General features: G+C 49.9%; 2 protein-coding genes across 3 annotated transcripts in view; both read right to left on the reverse strand.

Moving 5' to 3' along the window:
• Window positions 1-117: 117 nt before the first annotated feature.
• Window positions 118-19,994, reverse strand: MMP21 (matrix metallopeptidase 21). The gene is made up of 7 exons (XM_024930373.4): window positions 11,191-19,994; window positions 9,274-9,808; window positions 8,053-8,192; window positions 7,660-7,801; window positions 5,785-6,042; window positions 2,981-3,153; window positions 118-2,412 (listed from the first exon to the last, which is right to left on the reverse strand). Exons 1-7 carry the CDS (start codon window positions 11,350-11,352, stop codon window positions 2,113-2,115), a joined length of 1,710 nt encoding a protein of 569 aa, XP_024786141.2. The 5' UTR covers window positions 11,353-19,994; the 3' UTR covers window positions 118-2,112.
• Window positions 19,995-21,030: 1,036 nt separating this feature from the next.
• UROS (uroporphyrinogen III synthase) overlaps window positions 21,031-24,037 on the reverse strand; it is a 37,661-nt gene continuing 34,654 nt past the window's right edge. For both annotated transcript variants that reach the window (XM_063607581.1, XM_034931692.3), the window contains one exon: window positions 21,031-21,353. In XM_063607581.1, coding sequence (XP_063463651.1) covers window positions 21,225-21,353 — 129 coding nt within the window. In that variant the 3' untranslated portion in view covers window positions 21,031-21,224. The remainder of the gene's footprint in view (window positions 21,354-24,037) is intronic.

The raw sequence follows: 24,037 nt of genomic DNA on the forward strand, positions 1-24,037 counted from the left end.
AGACCTCTGAAGGAATTCCAACTATACTGGAAAACTGTCTAGAAGACCTAGTTTTAAGCCGAATTTTTACAGAGCTATGATGTAAAAGAGACTTCTTTCTCTTTTACAGAGATTTTCAGGTGTTTTCATTGGCTGAGATTTTTTTGTTTGTTTTGAGACAGGGTCTCACTGTCACCCAGGCTGGAATGCAGTGGCACAATCTCAGCTTACTGCAACCTCTGCCTCCCAGGCTTAAGAGATCCTCCCAGCTCAGCCTCCCAAGTAGCTGTGACTACAGGTGTGCACCACCACGCCTGGCTAATTTTTTGTATTTTTAGTAGAGACAGGGTTTTGCCATGTTGCCCAAGCTGGTCTCGAACTCCTGAGCTCAAGGGATCCACCTGCCTCGGCCTCCCAAAGTGCTGGGATTATAGGCGTGAGCCACCACACCCAGCCCACTTACAGTGAGTTAACATCCATCATAGCTTAGCAGAATTCTCTCTTGCCATTTGTCCACTTAGTTGTTGTTTACTTAGTTTGCATTTTCCCTGGAACAGATTTGTATCGGTTTGCAACAATTAATCACTGAAACATTTAAAGTTTTGCCTAAATTGTAAAGCAGTTGTACGAATTCAGCAATGTTTCATTTCAGGACCACTGTCATTCCGTTTCCCCTTGTAGCAAGTGTACACACATCATAAAACTGTCTTTGCCCTGCTAGATAAACCTAGACACTTCTGTTGATTATAATGAAAGATGATATAGTATCTTTTGGGTTAATGAATTCAAAAGGATGTTCCTACTTAGGTAGGAATGAGCTGGGATTAGGGGTATGAGAGATGCTTATCTTTCCTCCCAGCCCCTCTCCTTGGTTGAAACAACCTTTCAGTCACGAGGAAAATTTGTTCTTAAGCAAGTAAGAATAAATTCTAGTTATCTTCCTTTGTCAAAGCAATAACATGAAAGTTCCTACAGGGGGGAATAAAGATCCTTATAAAATATATTTGTAACTTGCTGTTTTTAACTTAAAATTTCCTGAAGTACCTGTGTTTTAGCTATTCCTTTAGAAGAAGAAATTTGGTATTTGTGGCCTGATCATTGAGGCTACTGAATCCATTTCAGTTAATTTCAGATTTTGTTCACATCATTACAAATGACATTGGGTTTTTGTTTGGGTTAAGAGTTAATAGCCATATTATGTAAGAGTTAAAGGGATATAATGCCTATCCTAGATATAACTGATATTGGAGAAATAAAATTATCCAGCTAGCTTCAAGGGTCTCCTTTTGGTAGTCTGGTCTTTAGAACCTAAGTAAACTGTCATGTAAAGTGGTAGGAGAGAACACTAAATGAATTATAGTGAACCAGGAAAGCTGTTCTGTTCAGGGCCATTTGGGTTGCAGGCCTGTGTGTTCAAACAAGAGGGTGCAACTCACTGCAGGGCCCGAGACCGCCACAGTGACACAGAGCAAGTGCAGAGGGCCCTGGGCTGGGATTTGGAGATGAGGACCCAGAGCTACCACTGGGTTTGACTTTTGGCAGGATACAAACAGATGAACTTTGGCTAATATGACTGGAAATGTGTACAGTAGTATCCATCCTGCCACGCTGACAGAGTTGTGAAGATCAAGAGAGAAATACACATGAAAACCTTTTGTACACTGTGTTTAGAGAAATGTCATTCTGACAGGGACTGTGGAGGGCAATTTATTTGAATCCTGTGACTTTCCCATTAAATCCCTCAGTAAAATCATCTCTGTGGCATCTCCTTCCTTGAGAGCTTGACCCAGGGCTCTGGCCCCCCTTCCAACTCCCATCAATCAGGTGGGCAAGCAGTTGGGGTGGGCAAGCAGTTGGGATGGGCAGAGCCCCACAGAGTAGAAAGCAGGCAAAGATCATTGGATGCTTAGTTTTTGTTTTTTTGTTTTTTTAAACCTTTTAGGTTATGAATTATGTTTTCCCTGAGCAATTGTTTTTAAATCAAGTATTTTAAAAGTTCAACTAAGGCTTTTCCCATTGGGTTTTAACTTACAGTGCCATATTTTCTTCAGCTACTGAAAATCCGGTTTTCTTTGTAAACAATATCAGAATTTTAGCGAAGTCCTATGACTCTCCATTTCCTACTTTTTCTTATTACATGTTCAGTGTGGAGATATGGACGTCACAAACATCAAACCACTTCTCTGAAATAAACTTTTTTGGAAATAAGCCATTAGCAGGAAGCCAGGAATTCTGTTGTTTGTCCTTGTCATTAACTACCTTCCAGTATGCATTGCCTTTGAAAAAGAAAATGGAGTTGTATGCATAGGAGTAATAAGCGGAATCTATATTTCTGAAAGGATGGTTTTGTGGTATTACTGCTGGAAAAACTTCAGTAATCCTCTTTGGATAAGAATTAAGTACTCGATTTCTGTTGACATCAAATGCAAATACCTGCAAAGCAAATAAGATAGACTGGCTCTTCTGAAAATTATTAATATTTTTTGGTTAATTTATAACAATGAGCTAAGTAACTCAAGACTTTGTACCAAATTCTTTAGACTTGAACTTCTTAATTTTCCATCATGCTCTGCCATTGCTATTTAGATCTGAAGTGAGTACACGTTTTTTGTTTTTTTGGGGGCCCGGTCTCACTCTTGCCCAGGCTGGACTGGAGTGCAGTGGTGCAATCACAGCTCACTGCAGCCTCAACCTCCCAGGCTCAAGTGATCCTCTTGCCTTAGCCTCCTAGGCAGCTGGGAACACAGGCACGTGCCACCACACCTGGATAATTTCTGTATTTTTTGTTGAGACCGAAACATGGGTTTCACCATGTTGCCCAGACTGGTCTCAAACTCCTGGGCTTAAGCGATCCGCCCACCTTGGCCTCCCAAAGTGCGGGATTACAGGCATGCGCCACTGTGGCAGGCCAAGTACAGCTTTTAAATATGAACTTGGTCATCTGACGAATCTCTATTAGGGATGACAGAAGCATTGCTAGGCTGAAGAGCCTTCTACTTACAAGGGACTCCTTGAAGAAGTAAATTAACTTCTGTCTTCGGTCATAAAACGCCGTGTCTAGGGGACTTGGGATGCCAGGAAATCCTTCTGAAATCAATTTGGGATAGCTTTTTCCTTGTTCATCTTCTGTGAGGGCCTGATCCTTGTCACTGTCATATCTCCAGTATTGATTTCCTGAGAGCCAAACAAAATACGTTCATGTGGTTTATTACTATTAAATCACGTGACAAAGAGGACAGTTTTCAATCTAGGTCTCAGCCAATCCTGTACAATGTGTTGCCATGATTCTAGGAGAAAACGGGGCTTTCGGCATCTGAGTGAAGCCTCCACTCCGCCATTTCCCCGCATCTTGAATTACTCTTACATTTAACCCAGGAAGTGCATTTTTCTTGGCCGTCACTGATGCAGTTGGAATGCTGGTTGCCTTTCACACCAAAGCACACCCTGCCCCATGAGCATCATCCTCCCGGCTCTTGTCAAAAGCAAAAACAAAACAGCAAAAATCATGTCATTTTTACCTTAGTATCTTAATGTTTTTTTCTTCTTCCTTTATAGTCTAAAGATGTTCCTTTTAATGTTAGTGGCCCAAGGCTTGGAATCACTTTCGTATCCTAATCAATCTAAGTCCTTTTTTTACTGAAGAAATCATGATCCTTATCAGTGGATTATACCTTGAGTGTTTTAGAGTCCCCCAGTCCCACCAGCACGCCCATCTTACAAATAAGGACACTGGAGTAGAGAGCTGAAGTGACTGGTCCACATTCAGACAGCCTAGGCTGAGCCAGGAATGCAAGCCAGGACTCTCAAATGCCACTCCAGAGAGGCTCCCCACTGTCCTGTGAAATGGAACTTTGCTCCATTTTGTTTCAGAGTTCAGATGCTCATTTCGTGCTCTAAATCAGTAGAAGCTTATTTTAGCTTCTTCTTCTTAGTTCCTAATCCTGGATATTTGGCATCTTGCCAACAGAATAGACTAGCTCCACTTAGATGCTTTGGTGTTCACAGTTCACAGAACACCCCAAGCAGTACGTTCCTTAGCAACCAAATATTTAATATACTTGGAAAATTTCACCATTAACAGTGTGACGTTCATCCAGTTAGAGATGCAGTTCACTCTAACAGGAATTTCTTTTAATCCAAAATATTCATAGCAAATTAAGATGTTTTTAAAGCTCCAAGAATAAAATACAGCTGTATTGTAGCAGTTACCCTATGATGACCTAAATCTATAATTATGATTCTTTGAGTGTTGCCAACATAAATTCTAGTCTGGGACTTCTTAAAACCCTGAAAGATGTGCTTCCAACTCTGAAAGACCTGAACTATAAAAGTCAGCTGTAAGTCAGTTTTTTTATGTAACTGAAATAATTCTTCCTTTGTGTCATATGAAGGAAAACTGAGACCAGATTTATATACAGGATCCTTATGGTAAAATTTGCATATAAAGTTCATTCAGTTTGGCTCTCACCTTGTTAAGTCTTTTTCAGCAATTTAAAGCCCTATGGTTATATTACCAGGATTCAGGCAGAGGGGCTACACAACTTGTCTCTGGGTAGGAAAGGGGAAGGAAAAAGCAGTGACCCCAAAATCATGTTTATGATCGGACTCTGTGCTGTCTGGTTTTGCAAAGGCAGCGTGCCTCGTGCACCGGGTCCAGGGTACTGGATGAGACTGGGTGTGAGTAAGGAGCAGCGGCAGTAAGAGTCCCAGACCTGCCTTTCTTTGTGTGTTCCCCATGACCCCCCAGGCTCCACCACATCAGTCTCTGTCTTTCAGCAAAACACTGACCTTCCATGTTGAGCAATTGCCACTGATGGCTCGTGGCCTGCTCAGTGAAGTCCAGCCCCGACCCTGGCATTCCAGGCCCTCCGTGGTTGGGCCAACCCGCCTTTCTAGCCTGACCTCATCCCGGGTAAGTCTGTCGCCAGCTTTGACGGACCCCAGTCTCACAGCTCTGTGGCTTTTTCACTCCCAGCCCCACGGCTTCGCTTCTGCTGCTCGTCTCTGACCACTTCCATGCCCTCATCCACTCTCCATTCTGGGTGCCTTTTTCTGGGCATCCCAGATCCCACCCATCCTTGAGTCTAGGCCACGACCTGATTCCTGGGGGTGCCAGCACCCAATTCCAGGTAGCAGTGATCACCTCTTTTGCTCGGTCTGCCCCTTAAAAACACTTCTGTTGCTAGATGTCCAAGGTATTTTTTTTCCCTCCAGAACCAGATTAAAACTCCTGCAGGGCAGGGCCCTTTCTTACAGTTTTTTGGCAGCCACCTTAGTACCTAGGAAAGTTCATTCACTCATTCGGTGACTTAGTGCCTTCTTAAAAAGATCAGGGCCTGGGTGCAGTGGTTCACACCTGTAATCCCAACACTTTGAGAGGCCAAGGTGGGAAAACGGCTTGAAGCCAGGAGTTCAAGACTAGCCTGGGCAACATAGTGAGACCCCATCTCTAAAAAAAAAAAAATTGTTTTAATTAAGCCAGGTGTAGTGGTGCGTGCCTGTGGTCCCAGCTACTCAGGAGGCTGAGGTGGGAACAGCACTTGAGCCCGGGAGGTCAAGGCTGTAGTGAGCCGTGATTGTGCACTCCAGCCTGGGTAACAGTGAAACTCTGTCTCAGAAACAAAAAAAAAACGGAATAGAACCCAATCCTTGTGCCCTCAGAGCTTCCAGTCTGATGGAGCAGACAGAAATTAAGCAAGTAATGACAAGAGCATTACAACAGATTCCTTGGTAGGGGCTCAAGACATTCCTTCTGAGTGCATTCGTTTGATAAGAGAAATAGAACCATCCATGAAGAATCTGTACCTTGAAAAAAATAACGTTCATCTCTTTTCCATGTCCAGATGTGAACAAAGGCATCTATGTTGTGTGTTGGGATTCCAGGCCAGCCAGTGAGGATTTGGATAGGGTCCCCATAGCGTGTCCTATTGTTTCGATTTTCATAAAGCCAGTACCAGCTGTTACGGAAGAAATATGTGCTAAATCTCACCATCACCTCTCCATATTGGTTTCTCTCTTTGCGAATCCAGTCAAATGCGGTATCAAATGATCCCTCACAGGAGCCTTAAAAAAACAAACAAAAAACAGCCACTTGTCACATACATGGTGCAAAACTTATATTTTCATATGTGACTTGAATGAAGACAGTTGCAAAGCTGGGGCTTTCTATAAAAACACCTTAAAGCAAGACACCATGTAAGGCTGAAGTGGGGCCAGGTGCAGTGGCGCATGCCTGTAATCCCAGCACCTTGGGAGACCGAGACAGGAGGATTGCTTGAGTTCAAGACCAGCCTGGGCAACATGGTGAAACCCAGTGTCTACAAAAAAAAAAAAAAAAAAAGTAGCCGGGCATGGTGGCACGTGCCTGTGGTCCCTTGGCACAGGTTACTTGGGAAGCTGAGGTGGGAGGATTGCTTGAGCCTGAGAAGTTGAGGCTGCAGTGAGCTGAGATCAGTCCACTACACTCCAGCTTGGGCGATAGAGTGAGACCCTATCTTGAAAAGAAAAAAAACAGATTGAGGTGGTGCGCAGAGGGAGCTGGAGATGTCAGGCTGCCTGCTACAGTCCTGGTTCACAGGCACATCCTGGCTTCATTCTTCACAGTGCCCCAGGCCACTCTCAGAAGCATCTCAGTTTGGTTGTGAAGTTATGTACGGTTGACCACCCTAAATATAGCTAGTGAATGCCTCCCTTGACACCTTGATGGCAGTTTGACTTCATTAGAGGGAAGAAGTTTGATTCTGGGCTCATGTAAGAGTAAGATTTCCACTGGGGCAAGTCCGTGTGTCCTGGCTGTTGTTGTCTCCAAAGACACAGAGTGCTGAGAATGGGGGGATGTGAGAACAGAAATGGGGTGGTCTCTGTTAGGGACTTTTTTTTTTTTTTTGAGATGGAGTCTCGCTCTGTCACCCAGGCTGGAGTGCAGTGGTGCAATCTTGGCTCACTGCAACCTCCACCTCATGGGTTCAAGCAATTCTCCTGCCTCAGCCTCCCAAGTAGCTGGGATTACAGGCGTGTGCCACCATGTCCGGCTAAGTTTTGTATTTATGGTAGAGAAAGGGTTTCAACATGTTGGCCAGGCTGGTCTCGAACTTCTGACATCAAGAATCCGCCCACCTTGGCCTCCCAAAGTGCTGGGATTGCAGGCGTGAGCCACTGTGCCCAGTCTAGGGACCTTTGAATGGAAAAGAGGAGGACAGCTTTCTTCCCTTGGGCCTCGGTACTAAATCACTAACCACTTTAATTAAATAATCAACCACTAGAACGTTTGGCCTGAATGATTTTAAATAGAGATTGGAGCTTATCCTGGCCAGGCTAAGCTCAGTGTTTTGGGATTGCAGTAAACTCCCAGGGCTTCCAGTGTGTGCGTCTCTGGTGGGATGCCACAGCACGGGTTGGGGGCCCACTTGTGTTGAGAAAACCACCGCATTCACTGTCCTCCCGGGAAATGCATGTGGCGAGAGAGGACACAGGAGGGACTGGCTGTCGACTGGGCAAAACCACTTTTTAACTGAGAGAATGGCATCAGGGAGCTAGAGGGTGGCTACCCTTGGGTGACATGAGTTGGACAACGTTGCACTCTTCGGCCCCGTTTCCCAGTGAGGAGTGAGCGGGGTCCTACAGTGCTCTGGAATACAGTGTCGTCCGCTAGCTCAGGGATGCCCTCCGCAGCAGTCTTACCATACAGCTTTTGAATTGCTTTCCTGTCTGACCAGTCCAACTCAAAGGCAGGCTCCTGGGGAATGTAATTTGGTTGCATTATGGATCCCGTCCTGTAGGTGTGAGGCAAGCCCAGGACATGGCCAATTTCATGGACGGCCACCTAGAAGGGGACACACACCGTGGGTGCTGGGTGAAGCCTGGGCGATGGATCCCTGCATAACAGATGCAGGCCTGTGCTTCGAGAGGAGCGTTGCTTGTGAAGAGGGGAGCACCGGTGGAACTGGGGAGCCATTCCACGGATTCACCTCCTCAGAGGATGCGGACACTACATGAGAAAAGCTTGGACTTTTTGGACGTCAGCCCATGAGCACTGCTGGTGTCTTATCAACACAGTGGCTCAGGACCACTGACCTTGAGAAGGCTGATGCCCGTATCACTGGTGGGAGGTGTGAAGTGCTCGTCGTCGTCAAAGTGAATGTCACCTAGGCGCCAGGCGTGTGCAAACTCCTGCCCGCTCCCATCGAAGGCCCGCGGACAGCCCAGGTGCCGGCCTGGCGAGGGGGAGAAGGAGGTGGTCCCGGTGAAGGATGAGTGCCCCCCATACAGACTCCTCACCTAGGGGGTCCTCAGCCTCCAGGAACTGGCAGCAGAGGCAGACAGAGTGACAGCTCCTGGATTAAGTCCTCAATGTGCGGAGGGTGGGAGACGGTTTGTTTATAAACTGTGTTTACAGTCCACAGACTGTCAGAGACCAGCAGGCACCAAGTGCCTGGGAGCAGAGGGGAGCGGGGCTGGGTGAGAGCCGGGCTGGGGGCCTGGGAAGATGGCAAAAAGGCCTCACCCGGACAAGATCGGGGCCGGATCCTCGCCTCTGCGGAGGTCGTGAAATACTGAAAGCTGGGTCCCTTAAAATTTGTCTTTTTCGGCCAACCGTGTCCCTGTACTTCTCACCCTGGGACATTAACCCAGTGAAACCAGAAGACAGCCCTGAGCACCCCCGGGTCACAGATGGGGCTGCAAAGCGGCTTGTCTGCTTGCTGCTTGTCTCTGACCACTTCCATGCCCTCACCCACTCTCCATTCTGGGTGCCTTTTTGTGGGTATCCCAGATCCCACCCATCCTTGAGTCTAGGCCAAGACTGGATTCCTGGGGACGCCAGCACCCAATTTCAGGTGGCAGTGATCACCTCTTCTGCTTGGTCTGCCCCTTAAAAACACTTCTGTTGCTAGATGTCCAAGGTATTTTGTCCCGCCTTTGTCCAATTGTAAGACGGAGGTGGTGGCACTTGTGCCTGACCCTGCCCTGTCCTGAGACCCCAGCTGCTGCTCCCTAGGGAAGCTGGAGGCACAGGCAGGGGGCCCGAGTGGGACTTTGAGGAGCAGCCCGGGCAGCAGCCTGTGCCCAGGGCCGGCCCTAGTGTCCCCGTAGGCCACACCAGGCTCTCTGCAGGGTGACCATGATTCCGACAAGACGACGCTGACCGGTGGCTTCTGCCTGCCCCGCTGACAGGTGCCCCTGGGACAGGCCGGAAGGGCTTAGCCCCCCATTCTGCAGGTGGCCGAGGTGGGGGTAGGTGCGCCGGGGTCCCCGAGGGGCTGGGTCGGGCAGGCAGGGAGCCCGGGGTGCTGTTACCTCTCCCAAAGCCCAGCTTGATGTCGACCGCGGCCCCGGGGGCGGCCAGGTCCTCGCGGAAGTCCAGCGGCGTCACCTCGCTCCACATCCTGAAGGCCAGCGCCACAATGCGCCGCTGCTCGGCCGCGGACAGTTGGCTGCTCAGGGCCTCGCCCAGCAGCCGCCAGCTCAGCGTCCTCTTGGAGAAGGCCTGGGCAGCTCCGCCGTCGGGGTAGCCCCGGGGCTGCCAACCCCGCCGGGACAAGGACAGCGGCGCCCGCGGGGAGCGCCTGGAGCGGGCTCTGGGGGGCGGGCCCGGGGGCGAAGGCGGGGCGGAGGGGGGCGGTGGGCGCATGTCCGGGACCCCGCAGCGCGGCCGGTTCATGGCCGCTAGGGTGGCCGCGTCCAGCTCCCCGCTGGCCGGCAGCGCGTTCGCCCGCTGGAACCTGCGCACCGCCTCGGCCAGGGCGGCGCCCTTGGGGGTCTCCGGCGGCCCCTCGGGACTGGGCCCCCAGGCCGCCCACACCCCTGACCAGCCGTATCTGGACAGGAACCGCTGTGGGAGAGAAAGGCACCCTAATCTGGGCCGCCTCGCTCGGGGCCCTCCCGGGCTGCCCTGCCCCAAAGTCTAGAGAGACAGAGACATGGGGATAGAGACAGAGACAGATAGAAGCAGAGAGACAGACAGGGAGAAACAGATGGAGATAGCAATAGAAACAGGAAGACAGAGAGAGATAGAGATACAGAGAGAGCGGCAGTGAGAGACAGAGACAGGAGAGAGGTAGACAGGAGAGAAGGAGCGAGTCCTGGGCGCCTTCCTGAGTGCGGGCCCTGGATGGGCACCAGGCTGAGTCAGAGGCGCCCTAGGGCCGGAGGAGCAGGAGACCTGGGCAGCGGGGTGGGCGAGTGCCGGGAGGAGGTAAGAGGTCGCGGGGGAGGAAGACGCTCCCCCCGGCCTTGCGGGGCAGGTCGCGCAGGGCAGGTCGTGCGGGGCAGGTGGGGGGTGCCAAGGAAGTCCGGGCGTGGCCACACCGCAGAGAAGGCCACGGGAGGCACGTCCTGAGAGCTGGGAATTGGAACTGAGGGGCTTGGCAGTGGTTGGGTCTGAGGACCTGGGGGGCTTCCTCATGGCCGCACAGCGGGAGGGAGGTCAGCGGCCTCCACGCGGCTGCGGGCCTGGCCACAGGGCGGCTCTCCTGCTCCCTGCCCTGGCCTCTGGGGCACCGTGGGAGCTGGGGATTGGACTTAACCCTGAGCATCAGCTCCTGGCCTATGGTGACCACAGGACCACGTGCCAGAGCAGGTGAAGGGGCCTCATGGGTCCACTCCCTGCCCCCCACCACGACTCTCTGGAGGAGGGGATCGCCTGCATTGGACCTCCTGGGTGCTTCACCACAGACTCCGGTGAAGTCCACGGATGCCACCCCAGACAGCTGTTAGGATCCTTACTATTGCGGTGTTGGGGAACCTTGCAGGGCTGTCCCCTTCTCTACATCCAGAGATTGGCATGGTGAGCAGCCACAGAATGCCTTCGGACAGTGCCTTGGCCACTACAGTATCACATGCTTGCCTTGGGAAAGGCACTTGGCATTTGAGTCTGTTGTCTGCGCACTGACATTTCTTTCTCACTAGGGCTGACCTGTGGGATTGTCGAATCAGGTTAAGCATCGATTCATGGTTGTTCCAATAGGAGCCACAGGAGCCACTCCTCCCTCCCAGCGCAGCCTGCCTGGCCCTTCTCTGCCTCTGCACAGCCGGCATCCTGGCCTGTGCCTGTGCGTGCGTGTGCATGTGCCTGTGCGTGCGTGTGCATGTGCCTGTGCGTGCGTGTGCATGTGCCTGTGCGTGCGTGTGCATGTGCCTGTGCGTGCGTGTGCATGTGCCTGTGTGCACGTGCACGGGCCTGGGGGTATTGCTGTTCTTCCAGCTTCCTCCTACCTGAGCAGCGTGGAGGTCGGCAATGGGCTTGGCCTGGCGCAGTGGGGATGGCTCCAGGTCCGAGCGGTCCCGGCTGTGGAAGAGACTCTCAGGCTGGGTGGGCCAGGGAGCAGCCAGCCAGCAGAGCAGCAGTGTCGGACGGAAGATGGAGGCGGCGAGCATTGGCCTGGTCTGAACCCTTGCCCTCCCTGCCTGGCTTCTTCCCCGTCCCCGTCACCTCTCCTTAAGGAGCAGGACCTAGGGTGGCTTTTATAAGCTACCCAGGAGGGAGCACCCAGGTTTCCAAGCATTTCTCACCCAGCCCTGAAGTGTGCCCGCTAGGAGGCCACGTGGCAGGCCCTGGGCGTGCTGCCTTTGAAGACCCCAGGCTCACCTTTCTTGTTGGTGTGAGAACTCCTTCTCTCAGCCTCCAGAGTTTGCCATGTCCTCGGATAATTACATCCTCCAGTTGCCAGTGCCTGTGGGTTCCATTTCTATGGAGATATACTGCGGGCAAGTTTGCCGCTAAATGAGCTGTGGAATTAACAGAGGCACGAGACTGCGCCCCTAACAACATGCCTCTCGGAGCTGAGCCTGAGTTTAAAAACCCTGACCGTTGGTTTGCTTACAGTTTGGGTCACTTTTTTTTTTCTTGGTGAACTGGGGTTTGGAGATTTTTAGTGTGTTTCTCACACATTTTTTGTGTGGCTTTTCTTTTTGTTTATATAAAGGAGATCTTCTGAGCAGATAGTATAAATTGCAAAAGTACTGAGAATGAAGGAGACATTCTGTGATTCCGGTGGTGACATCTCAGTGAACATTCTTGCAGATACATATGCGCAGATGCCTAGAGAAGTATTTGTGTGTGTCTCTCATTTTACATGAACTCTATTCTCTATTCTTACAAGCCAGCACAACGTTACAGGCACTTTTCTGTTTCTGAATGTAAGTATTTATCGTTCTAGTTAATGACTGCACAGTGTCCCATTCTGTGGGTGAAGATTTTTATAGAAGGATAAACTAGAATCACCTCAGCCCACTACTTTTTCCCCTCATGGAGAAGCCTCAAGTTTCTCTGGGATCCTGAAGACAGAGCCTTCCCTGAACTGGGCTTTTATCTGAGCAGGCGTCCTCCCGAGAGTGCAGACTGACTGGGTCACAGCCGTCCATGGGAATATTGAGAATCATAGAAATACGGAGAGGCCAGGTGCGGTGGCTCAGACCCATAATCCCAGCGTTACGGAAGGCTGAGGCAGGAGGACTGAGGCCAGGAGTTTGAGACCAGCAAGAGCAACAAAATGAGACCTCATTTCTATCAAAAAATGTTTAAAAATTAGCTCGGCATCGGCCGGGCGTGGTGGCTCACACCTATAATCCCAACACTTTAGGAAACCAAGGTGGGTGGATTGCTTGAATCCAGGAGTTCAAGACCAGCAAGAGTTCAAGACCAGCCTGGGCAACATGGTGAAACCCCATCTCTACTAAAAATACAAAAATTAGCCAGGTGTAGTGGCATGTGTGCCAATAGTTCCAGCTACTTTGGGGAGCTGAGGCTGGAGGATCACTTGAGTCCAGGAGGTTAAGGCTGAAATGAGCCGAGATCACGTCACTGCACAACAACCTGGATGACAGAATGAGACCCTGTTTCAAAAGGGAAAAAAAAAGTGGATAGAGTGATGTGTGCCACTTGCAGGCCTGAACTCTAAGACCACCCTCGTATTCTCTGTGATTTCTCTTCCCTCAACTCCTGACCAGACGCGGAGCATCCAGCAGAAGTGGCTTGGATCCCTGAATCCCCCTATGGAAGGCCACCCTCAAACCCTTGACTGCTCTGTGACAGAAGCAAGAAACACAACTGTATTGTGTGGAGCGTAAGATTTGGGATTGGTGGGTGCAGCAGTTAGACAACCCTAATACAGGCCACTAAATGCTTAGTCTGTACCCAGAAAGACCTGTAACATGCTCCTCATTCCCTAACACCTGTCTCCAGTAGAGACTACAGCTTGCCCTTTCCTCCCTGGTGAAGGCTGCACAGGTCAAAGAGCAGGATGGGTTTTCCTGTCCCTGATGGCTGCCTCCACTCAGGGAAGTGCCCTGCTCCTGTGAGCCTCATGACAGTTTTCTGGGTCACTTCCAGCCTTCCTAGTAGCTGTCCTCTCCCCAAGACGCATTCGCCCCTTTTCTTGCAGGGTTCTCCTGTATTCCATGGCCTTCCATTGTCCTGGCTGACCCTGGCATCCCTGTGAATGACTGGTGCATTGCTCTGACCTCCCCCTCCGTGACTGTGATCTGAAGATTCTCACCTCCACTCCACTCGAGTCACCCATGGCCTGGCCTCGCCTGGCCCAGCCCTGACACCCCCTGGACTGCTGCGCCTCTGATCCCACAGGCATAGGCAGCCCCTGATGCCCACCGCTGGCTCTCCTCAGAGCTTCTCACCCTCTTGTCCCTATCACTGGCCCTCTGACCCCCAACTGCACTGAGGGTCCTTCTGCCTCACCCACCTAAGTTGTCTTGGATCCTTGGTTTTTACCCTGTCCAGCTCAGATCCCACAGATGCCGACCAAGCCCTTGCCTGAGAGCCTCCTACCACCCCTGCACTGGGGGCCGCACCCTGGGCGGATCTGGCTTTCTGTTTCCTCCATCTTGCTGAGCACTCATTTGCTCATCCATTTGCTCATCCATTTCCTTTAAACTCATGACTACAGCCCCTTCCCCGTGGGCTCCTGCACTGCACAGCAACCCCCGCATCTCCCACTTTCCTGAGTGTTTCCTTTCCTCTTCTCTTCTTGGTGGGTCACACACAGCCCTGAGGTGCTGACTCTCGGGGCAGGGGAAGGGCAGAGTATGAGAAGGAAAAAGTAAGTAGAGGTTCAGGTTTGCTGCAGGAATTTCTACCCCAGTATCCAGAGGGCTTGCAGGAAATGAATTAAAGTTCTCTGGGCACTGTGATTTTGCAGATGAGAACTGAGAATTTTATGTCAAAGGTCTCCAAGAAGAGCAGGTGTGCACAGGCCTGTGTGGGGCTATCCGTTAGTTATTCATTCAGTCATCATGCAGCAAATATTTATTACTGTCCTAGGGACAGGGAATACAGAAATGAACATGACGAATTCATTCCCTACCATATTAGTCAGGGTCCTCTAGAGGGACAGAACTAATAGGGTAGATATATTAAGTAGTATTAACTCACACGATCACAAAGTCCCACAATAGGCCATCTGCAAGCTGAGGAGCAAGGAAGCCAGTCTGAGTGCCAAAGCTGAAGAACTTGGAGTCCGATGTTCCAGGGCAGGAAGCATCCAGCACAGGAGAAAGATGCAGGCTGGGAGGCTAAGCCAGTCTAGTCTTTTCACGTTTTTCTGCCTGCTTTGTATTCTAGGAGCTGATTAGATGGTGCCCACCCAGATTAAGGGTGGGTCTGCCTGTCCCAGCCCACTGACCCAAATGCTAATCTCCTTTGGCAACACCCTCACAGACACACCCAGGATCAATACTTTACATCCTTCAATCGAATCAAGTGGACACTCAGTATTAACCATCACACCTACCCTCATGGAATGTAGATCCTAAGTAGGGAAGACAGACAATAAACAAAAAAGAAATGAAAAATTCCAATAGTGACAGGTGCTAGAAATAGAATTAGGGAAAGTGAGTGTCTATGGGGAAGAGTGAATGTTCAGGTGAGCAGGAAAGACCTCTTGTGCAGATGAAATCTGGGCAGTAGCAGAAAGATCAGAGGGACTCAGTCACATGTGGCTGGGGGTTTGGGAGTGGTGTACGTTTTAGGCCAGGAAAGGGCAAGTGTGCAGGCCCTGAGGCTGGGACTGGCTGGGCAAACCTACAATAGTAGGGAAGAAAGAACAGCCTGGCTGGACATGAGTGGGAGGAGTGAGCTGGGAGGGGAGGATGAAGAGGAGCAGGTGAAGGTCAGATGGGGAAGGACCCATAGGGCAAATGAGGAGTCTGGGTTCACTGTAAGTTCAGGTGGAACATTTTGAGTGGACAATGCCAGGACTGGCTACTTATTAAAGAACCTCTGTGCAGTTCTGAGGTTGGTGTAGGCTGTGCCTCCTGGGGTGAAACCCTCTGGCTATCATCAACTCCTCTCTGTTTTTCTGACTGTGCCACACCCTAGAACACTTTCCTGGGCTCTAGGACACTGGGCTTTCCGGGGAAGGCACAGTCCTACACTGTGACCCAGGGGATCCATTCCTCATTGGGCCCACACCGAATGCTGCAGGGGAAAGGCGGGACCTGGGATGCTGGGAAGGGGTGCTCAGGAGGAGCTTGGGCACCCACCATGATCCTTGTTCTGTTTGAAGACTGGCAGTTCTGTCCATTCCACCAGCTCTGGTCAAAGACTGTACTTCTGAAAGTCAAATCTGAAAAGTTGCATGACAGCTCTCCCCAGTGGGGTAAGATGATTCCCCTTTGGGATTACTGTGGCTTAAACGTTTGTGTTCCCTCCACAATTCATGTTGAAACTTAATCCCCAGTGCAACCGTATTAAGAGGTGGGGCCTTGAGGAGGTGATTGAATCATAAGGCTCTACCATCCTGCCCTTAGAAGCCAGGCTTCAGAGAGCATTCAGCCCTTTGCCCTTCTGCCATATGAGGACACAGTGTTCAAGGCACCATCTGGCAACAGAAACCAGGCCCTTGTCAGACATCAAGTCTTGCTCTTGGACTTGCCAGCCTCCAGAACTGTGAAAAGAAAATTTTTATTATTTATAAATGACCCAGTCTCAGGTGTTTTGGTATAGCATCACAAATGGACTAAGACAGGGATCATAGGCTTGAGGGCTTTGTTACTGAAGGGTCTTGTTCCCTAAAGTTATTATTCTTTAAGAAACTTTATGGTGCAGTGGCCTCGTGCAGCTTGGGTGCTTGACTTGGGGAAGTATGTTCACCATGTGGATGTTTGCTCTTCTTTTGGAGGATTCTTCTCTCCGATTATTACTAAGCTTTGGAATGTACTGGCTGCTCAAGGCTGAGAATGTTTGATTAACCAAATTGCTCATTCCAGGTTAATTGGATTTCAAGGAAATCAATTGGATTTAGGAGGGAAAATGTCAGAGGAAGACACGTGACCTAAAGACAACATGAGGGACAGGGGCTCCTGCACAAACTGGTTCCTGGTCTCTGCAGACCACCTCCCGTTCCTGAGACTCGGCAAGGGTTTGGCTTGGAGCTTCTAGAATCTCTGTAAGCCATGACATGCATAACCTAATTGTCAGTGGGAGAACTGAAGTTTTTTTCCCCTAAAACATTCATCATTTACAAAGTGGATTTTTTTTTTTTTTTTTTTTTTTGAGCTAGGGTCTCACTTTGTTACCCAGGCTGAGGGGCAGTGGCACAGTCACAGCTCAACTGCAGCCGTGACCTCTCTGGCTCAAGTGATCTTCCCACCTCAGCCTCCCACAAGTAGCTGGGACTACAGGTGTGAGCCACCGTGCCCAGCTAATTTTTGTATGTTTTTGTAGAGGTATGGTTTTGCCATGTTGTCCAGGCTGGTCTTGAACTCCTGGGCTCAAGCAATCTGCCCACCTCGGCCTCCCGAAGTGTTGGGATTACAGGCATGAGCCACTGCACCCAGCCTGGATTTGCATATTCTTAGTATAGCTGGACAATAATATTTGGAAACAGTCATTACCACAGGAGATCTTTGAGCCTTATGTTCAGCGAGGGGTCAGTTCTGACTCTGAAAGTGAGCAGAGCTCAGGGGGCCCAGGTGCTGGGGAGTGATGCCATCAGCACCAGGGCAGGCCTGTTGTTTCCAGCTGCATAGCGTGCCTGAGACGGAAAGACTCTTCCCCGTGTCTGTCCTGATTCCCTTCTGTGCAGACTGCATTTTGGTCTCTTTTCATCCACAAATAAACCCTTTTCCCCATCTCTGGGCCGGCATAGGACCCTCGGCCTCCCTGGGGAGACCTGCTTGTGTTTTACACACGAGAGTCTGTGTTTGGGGCTTGTTCCTCCCCACAAAGGATGCACACGGAGGCTGCTCAGTGGTTGCGGGAGGGAGGCCCCGCTCACTACCCATCTGCACTTCTCTGCCAAGGCACACCCAGGCCTCCTGGCCTCCGGATGAGAATTATGCTCATCGTTGCTGGTGGTATCCCTCAGAAAGCTCCCAACTGGTTCTGCTCTGAGAGTGGGGCCTTCTGATGAGGAGATGCCCGCAGTCTGCTGGTCAAACCCAGCTCTTCTCAGGGCAGCTGCCAGGGCAACAGCAATGACACCAGTGGAGAAGCTGAGATTTCCCAAGCACGATGGTCAATTCTGTATGTCAGTGTGACGGGGCCAAGGGATGGCCACAGACCTGGTAAAACCCTGTTCCTGGGTGTGTCTGTGAGGGTGTTCTACGAGAGATGAGCATTTAAATGAGTAAAGAAGAGCCAGCCTCACCTGCAGGCAGGAGTCATCCAGTCCACTGAGGGCTCGAGGAGAACGAAAAGGCCGACGAAGGGCAAATCCTCCCACTTCCTGAGCTGGGACATTCATCTTCTTTGTCCCTTGAATCCTGCCTATCCAGGTTCCCAGGCCCTCAGGCCCCAGGACTTACAGAAGCACTGCTTTCTCCCCAGGCCTTCTTCAGACGCGGACTGGAAGTCACACCACCAGCTCCCTGGCTCTCAGCCTCCAGGCTCAGGCTGAACTGCAAGCACTGGCTTTCCTGGGTCTCCAGCTTGCAGCCCACAGATGCTGGTCTCCTCGGCCTCCAGAATTATGTGAGCCAATTCCCCTAAGTGCCCCCTAGTCTGTCTGTCTGTCTGTCTGTCTGTCTCTCTCTCTCTCTGTGTCCATCTATCCTATTGGTTCTGTTTCTCTGGAGAACCCTAATACATTGAGAGAGAGAACCCCAGAAGCAGACCAGACTCAGAGGGAGGAGGAAGCGGTCTGGCCTGGCTCAGAGATGGGATCTGGCTGGTTACGTGGGACTCCTTTCCGTCTCTGGAAATGCAATTTTTACAGGACTTGGGGGTGTTTGGGTGAGAGGTGAGGAAAAAGTTACGAACTCCCCAGGTCCAGAAATGTAGTCACACGATGAACACTCAGTAAAGTAACTCAGTGAGTCAGCTTGGTGACAGGCCCCATGAGTGTGAATCGTGCAGAATTTTCCATGCAGATTAAAGCCCCTGTCGCCGAGGTTACACGGCAAAGCTCAACCCACTGTTGCTGGACCCATCTGCTGGCCTCTCTCCCATCTGCACCACGTGGCCCCTGGCTCCCGTCACCCCCCATACTCCTGAAAAGCTGCTACACATGCGCCGCCCCTGAGGGACCCATCAGGCTGAGAACAAGAACCAGCTCTTTCCATAACCGCACCATGCCTGGGTCTCTCTGCTGGCTTGGGGAGGGGACACAGGTTACATGTCAGAGGGTCCAGAGGCTTAGAGGTGGACACGGTACCCTGGAGAAGGGTGTAGGAAGGAACCATCTCAGGCTCAGGCCCAGTTTCTGTCCTGCCGCCGAAAGCGGGTTGACGCTGAGGAGTCTCTACCCTGTCGTCGGAGCATCAGTTTCCCATCCATTAAGAGAGTTTGAGCTGCTGCCTCCAGATGTGTTCACCACTGAGGAAAGTGCTGCTACAGCCCACTGGAGGGTCAATAGCTTAATGCGGTGATTAACAAACACCGTGTAAAATGTTCTGAGAAATAAATAATATTGCTCATGATTTGCTGCTGGGGCTGAGAGGAGAAGCTTATCTGGGAAAAGCATCGCTGATGGTAAAGGCGGGATTCCGATCATTACCCCCCACACCTATGAGTCCTAGGCCTCTGCTAGGGGCTCAGGGAGCAGAGACAAGCACAGGTCCAGCTCTCAAGGGCCCACAAACACCCTGAGAAGAACAAGGTCTCAGAATGTCGGAGAGGTGGAGTGGCCACGGCTTGGAGCTGCGCATACACACGGGCTGTGGGCAGTCAAGCCAGGCTGAGAAGGGGGCTTGGAGGCCATGCCGAGGAACATGACCCCCGTCCTGCAGTCCTGGGGAGCCCCGCCAAGGGGAGGTGGACTCCAGCGTTCCCGTGGGAACACTCTCTCATCTAACTCTCCCTCAGCCCTTGGTCAGCAAAGTTCGAATCTGCCTCCACCTCACTTAACCTTGTGTATGGCATTAAATTCCTCCAAGTCCAGTTTTTTCTTGTCCCCAGAATGGAGGTAATAGGACCCACCTGATAGGGCTATTTTGAGGATTAAATGAGATGTTGAGGGGAAATGTTTAAGTCTCTTTTAATTCAGAGTGTTAAGTTTAGCCTAAAGCTGCCTCCTTACATGTTTTAAGTTCAGCCTAAAGAATTCTCCGTATACAGTGAACTGTAACCTAAATAGTTACAGCTATGGGTACAAGAGTAGGTTACAGCCTGTTTGTAGGATACAGCTTGGGCTCTGTCCTAGATGTGTAAACAGGCTGTAACCTACTCTTGTACCAATCACTGAATTTCAGCCAATCAGAGGTGGCCAACTGCTCAAACCCTGTTCAAATAAGGCAAAATGCCGAGATGTAACCAATTCAGCTGTTTCTGCATCTCACTTCCATTTTCTGTACGTCACTTTCCCTTTACTGTCCATAAATCTTCAACCACGAGGCAGCGCCACAGCCTCTCTGAACCTTTCTGGTTTAGGGGCTGCCCCATTCGCAAATCATTCTTTGCTCAATTAAACTCTCTCAAATGTAATTTGTCTAAGGTTTTCTTTTAACAAGAGATAAATATGATAAAAGACTACATTTCTCCTGTAAGCACTGTGCATACCTTCCAAGCAGTAGAGTGCTTACCAGTAAGAACGAAAGAAACTGTCCGAGCAAATGCATTCCTGCAGCTTTTGTAGGTTTTATCAGTATTTTGTGAAAATGAGAATTCTTCTGCTGCTGAAGTCTTTTTGTTGTTTCAGTTGCTTTTCAAACACTTTATATAATTGCACAAGGCATAAATCTATAAATAATTTGCAAATACACAGCTTAAAATTGAACTTGATAAAAAGATTCAACAGTAAGTATATGAGGGACTTCTAGTAACCAAACTTTTTTTTCTTTTTTTTTTTTTTGAGATGGAGTCTCGCTCTGTCGCCCAGGCTAGAGTGCAGTGGCGCCATCTCGGCTCACTGCAACCTCCGCCTCCCAGGTTCAAGCAATTCTCCTGTCTCAGCCTCCTGAATAGCTGGGATTACATACGTACACCACCATACCCAGCTAAGTTTCTGAATTTTTAGTAGAGATGGGGTTTCGCCATGTCAGCCAGGCTGGTCTCGAAGTGATCCACCCGCCTCGGCCTCTTGAAGTGCTGGGATTACAGGCATGAGCCACTGCACCAGGCCAAGATTTTCTTAAAAGGGCATTTGATTCAAACTCAGAAACGGTTTATCTTGATATTTACTCTACCAATTCACTTGATTATTTTATCATTTAGATTTGATTGTAAAAGAAAAAATCTCGTAGTAATAGTGGCTTAAACAAGATAGAAGTCGATATGTCTGTTACACTCAAGAAGTCTAGAGTTGGGATAGTTTTTGTGCCCACAGTGTCACCTTGTTCCAGAAAACTTTCTTTCCCCAATGTCATCTCAGGGCCCAAGATGCCTACTGGAGCTCCAGCTCTTCTATCTGTATTCCAGGAAGAAGGAAGAATGATGTCAGGGGTGTGCATCTCACTACATCCCCTTGGCTACAACTTAATCACACTCTCATGCCTGCCTGCGAAGGAAGCTGGGAAATGTAGTTCTTATTCCAAATGGCCACGTACTTTGCTGAATATCAAGGATTCTTGTTCCAGAGTAATGAATATTGAGACCACCTCACTGACTCTATCCCTGTCATCTACTTCCTTAGAATTTTTAGTAAAATGATTCTTGGTAGCTTATTTTCTGAAGACTTGTATACAACACAATGTTTTTATTTTGTTACCTTCTGTTCACAGGGAAGTTGTATTAACGCTTAACTCATTAAGTGAGTGACCACGTGTAACTCATGAGTTAAAGCACATAAAACTTACAACACTGTCTGAGAACATGTCTCATCAATGAGCTGTGGCCGGAAGGTCCAGAGGGAACATCTTCAGTTCTCACTGCTAGCCCCTCTGGGCCTGGGGGGCCAGTTGCACTTTACTTTGGCTCTCAAATTCCTGTGTGATCCTTTATTCCTTCCCTGCACGAACTTCTTCAGCAACTCTCCTCCGTCCAGGAGCTGGAGGGGAAGGCACGTGAGAGCAGATGCAAAAAGGGAATGTAGATCACACAACTGTGGCAAAACCCTGTGCAGCACATCTGTTGAGCGTCTTCTCCCACCCCACCCTTCTGTCCCTTCTGATCCCCAGGAAGGACACAAGGAGGCTGGCCACCCAGCCTGCTGGGGCGTTACTCTGTTTGGAGCTGGCAAGGTGGGGGGTGCGACTCACTCACCGTCCTGGGTGGCCCTACTGCCACTCAGGGTGTCGAGTGAGACTCTGGCTTCCACCCGGCTTCCCACATTGACTCTGGGAAGGCACCTAGAACATCTACAAACTCAAAGCTGAACCTCCCCCAGCACATCAGGAATAGCTGGATCTATTAAAAAGTAGGAATGAAGTTTGGGAACAGATTTCCAAGGCCTTTCTATAGGGCTGTACATTTGCACATGAACCTTTTTTTTTTTTTTTTTTTAAGACAGAGTTTTGCTCTTGTTGCCCAGGCTGGAGTGCAGTGGCACGATCTCAGCTCACTGCAACCTCCGCCTCCTGGGTTCAAGCAATTCTCCTGCCTCAGCTTCCCAAGTAGCTGGGATTATAGGGACCCTCCACATCTGGCTAATTCTATATTTTTAGTAGAGATGGGGTTTCACCATGTTGCTCAGGCTGGTCTTGAACTCCTGATCCGCCCGCCTCGGTCTCCCACAGTGCTGGGATTACAGGTGTGAGCCACCGTGCCTGGCCACATGAACCTCTTCTAAGTAAACACTGACCTCCCAGCCCCTCAGATTCCTGGGAGATGAGATGGTCTGTTTAATGCTGCAGTTGTGTCTTTGAAGGAAAGCCTTATGCCAGCTTCTGTTCACTCCCATCTAGCCACTGCGCCATAGAATGATTAACATAATTATTGCCTTTAACAGAAACTGCAGCCCCGTGGGAGGGTGAGCAGAAGAAATGACGTGTGACATCCCTGGGCTTCACTTTCTTGAGCTGAGTAATTACAGATCTTACCTTCTGTCCCACCAATACCTCCAGAACCAGGGTTTCTCCACAGTCCCTTTCAAACTGGCTTTTGCCTACTCAGCCTTCACGTTCTCAGGAATCTCCAGCCCAATTGCCAAAGCAAGCCCAGGCTCCCGACTCACGCAATCGTCGAGGACACTGCGCCTGCTGCTTTGCTCATCTCCCGCCCCGTATGAGCTCCCTGCCTTCCTGATCCCAAACAGAACCATCTTTAACCACGCCCTGGCACACTCCATCTGAAACAAGGCTTCGCCAGAACTGTGAATAGCCTCACATCTCTTCAAAAGGTGGCTTCGGGTTGTGTGGGGATGAAAGGACACACGTGTGGTGTTTACTGGCATGTAGACATTTAGTGAACCTTTGTCCCCGATTCTGCCCCCCACCCCCTGAGGCTCTGAAAAGGAACCTATTTTCCCTGCCCTGCAACAGGGTGTTTTTCCTCCTCCTTCAATGTGTGCTTCCGAAGCCCACACATCCCTCCCGCTCTTGTCTGCCTACAGCTTGGACTTCTCCTCCTCCTTCCTCACTTCCGGGCTTGTCTTGCTTCTCCAGCCTCTTCACCATGCATGAGGGCATTCCTGATCACACTCCAGCTATGGGGGACCCCATTCCTGCAATCCAGCAGTTTCCAAACACAGGTGCACACTGGAGGCACCTGGAGAGCGTCTAACACCTCCTGCTGCTTGGGCTTTATTCTAGAAACCAATTCAGGGGACTCTCTGGGGGTGGGGCCTGAGCTACTTCATTTTAGAAGCACATTACGTGGTTCTGATGTATAGCCAGGTTCTTAGTTCCTGGGCAAATCTATTTCACTTTGGTACTATGGTGAAAACGTGTATGAAACAGTGCTTGCCCAATTATTTTCCTTAATCTTCTGAGACAAGTGGTCACTTCATGGAACCATCACCATAATCCAGTTTTAGAACAGTTCTCAAAGAATTTCTGTATAATCACATCAAGATTTGGAGAACAATCATCACTGAATTCTAACCTCTTAACTAGTGTGAATCTCATATGAGGTGGCTGATGAATTTCATTAGTCTAGGCCTCAGTGCTTATGCTCGTCCATGCCTTTTAATTTTGTTCTGGTTCTGCCACTCACTAGCATGTGACCCTGAGAAATCATTTCACCTCTTGAGTCTGTTTTCTCACCAGAAAAATGGAACAATAGGAATGTCCACTCCTCAGGGTTGTTATGAGGAATGGAGATCAGAGACGTGGAGCCCAAACGCCTTTCAGCCAGATCTTTCAAGGAGACAGAGGCGTGTGGGCAGAGCCTTCCCACCACCAGCCCACATGCTACTAAGAGACAAGTCTGGGTTTCAGTCAACTTAGCCTAAACTTCAGGCTGAGTTGGGAATGAAGTTTGGGAACTTTGGGAATGAAGTTTGGGAACAGATTTCCAAAGCCTTTCTGCAGGGCACTGCATTTGCATATGAACCTCTTCTCAGTAAATACCGGCCTCTCCAGCCCCTCAGATTCCTGGGAGATCAGATGGTTTGACTGTCTAATGCTGCAGCTGCATCTTTGAGGGAAAGCAAGTCTCTCTATATTTGAACTACAGTTGTCCATGGCTCACAAGCAGGAACTTCACGGTCCTTTTTATAGAATGAATAAACCTACTTTATATAGAGCAAATTTTCTGATTCATAGCAGGTTTGTGGGTTATCAGAGGTGGGCA

This window comes from Pan paniscus, chromosome 8, assembly GCF_029289425.2.
Source record: "Pan paniscus chromosome 8, NHGRI_mPanPan1-v2.0_pri, whole genome shotgun sequence".
NCBI classification, from domain to species: Eukaryota; Metazoa; Chordata; class Mammalia; order Primates; family Hominidae; genus Pan; species Pan paniscus.

Bases quoted from the DNA above. Each gene is read 5' to 3' on its own strand.
- MMP21 (XM_024930373.4), bottom strand. From the start codon at position 11,352: ATGCTCGCCGCCTCCATCTTCCGTCCGACACTGCTGCTCTGCTGGCTG. The intron at 9,809-11,190 runs GTAGGAGGAAGC...TCTCTCCCACAG, and splicing joins CCGACCTCCACGCTGCTCAG to CGGTTCCTGTCCAGATACGG. The intron at 6,043-7,659 runs GTAAGACTGCTG...TGTTTTTTTAAG, and splicing joins AGCAATTCAAAAGCTGTATG to GCTCCTGTGAGGGATCATTT.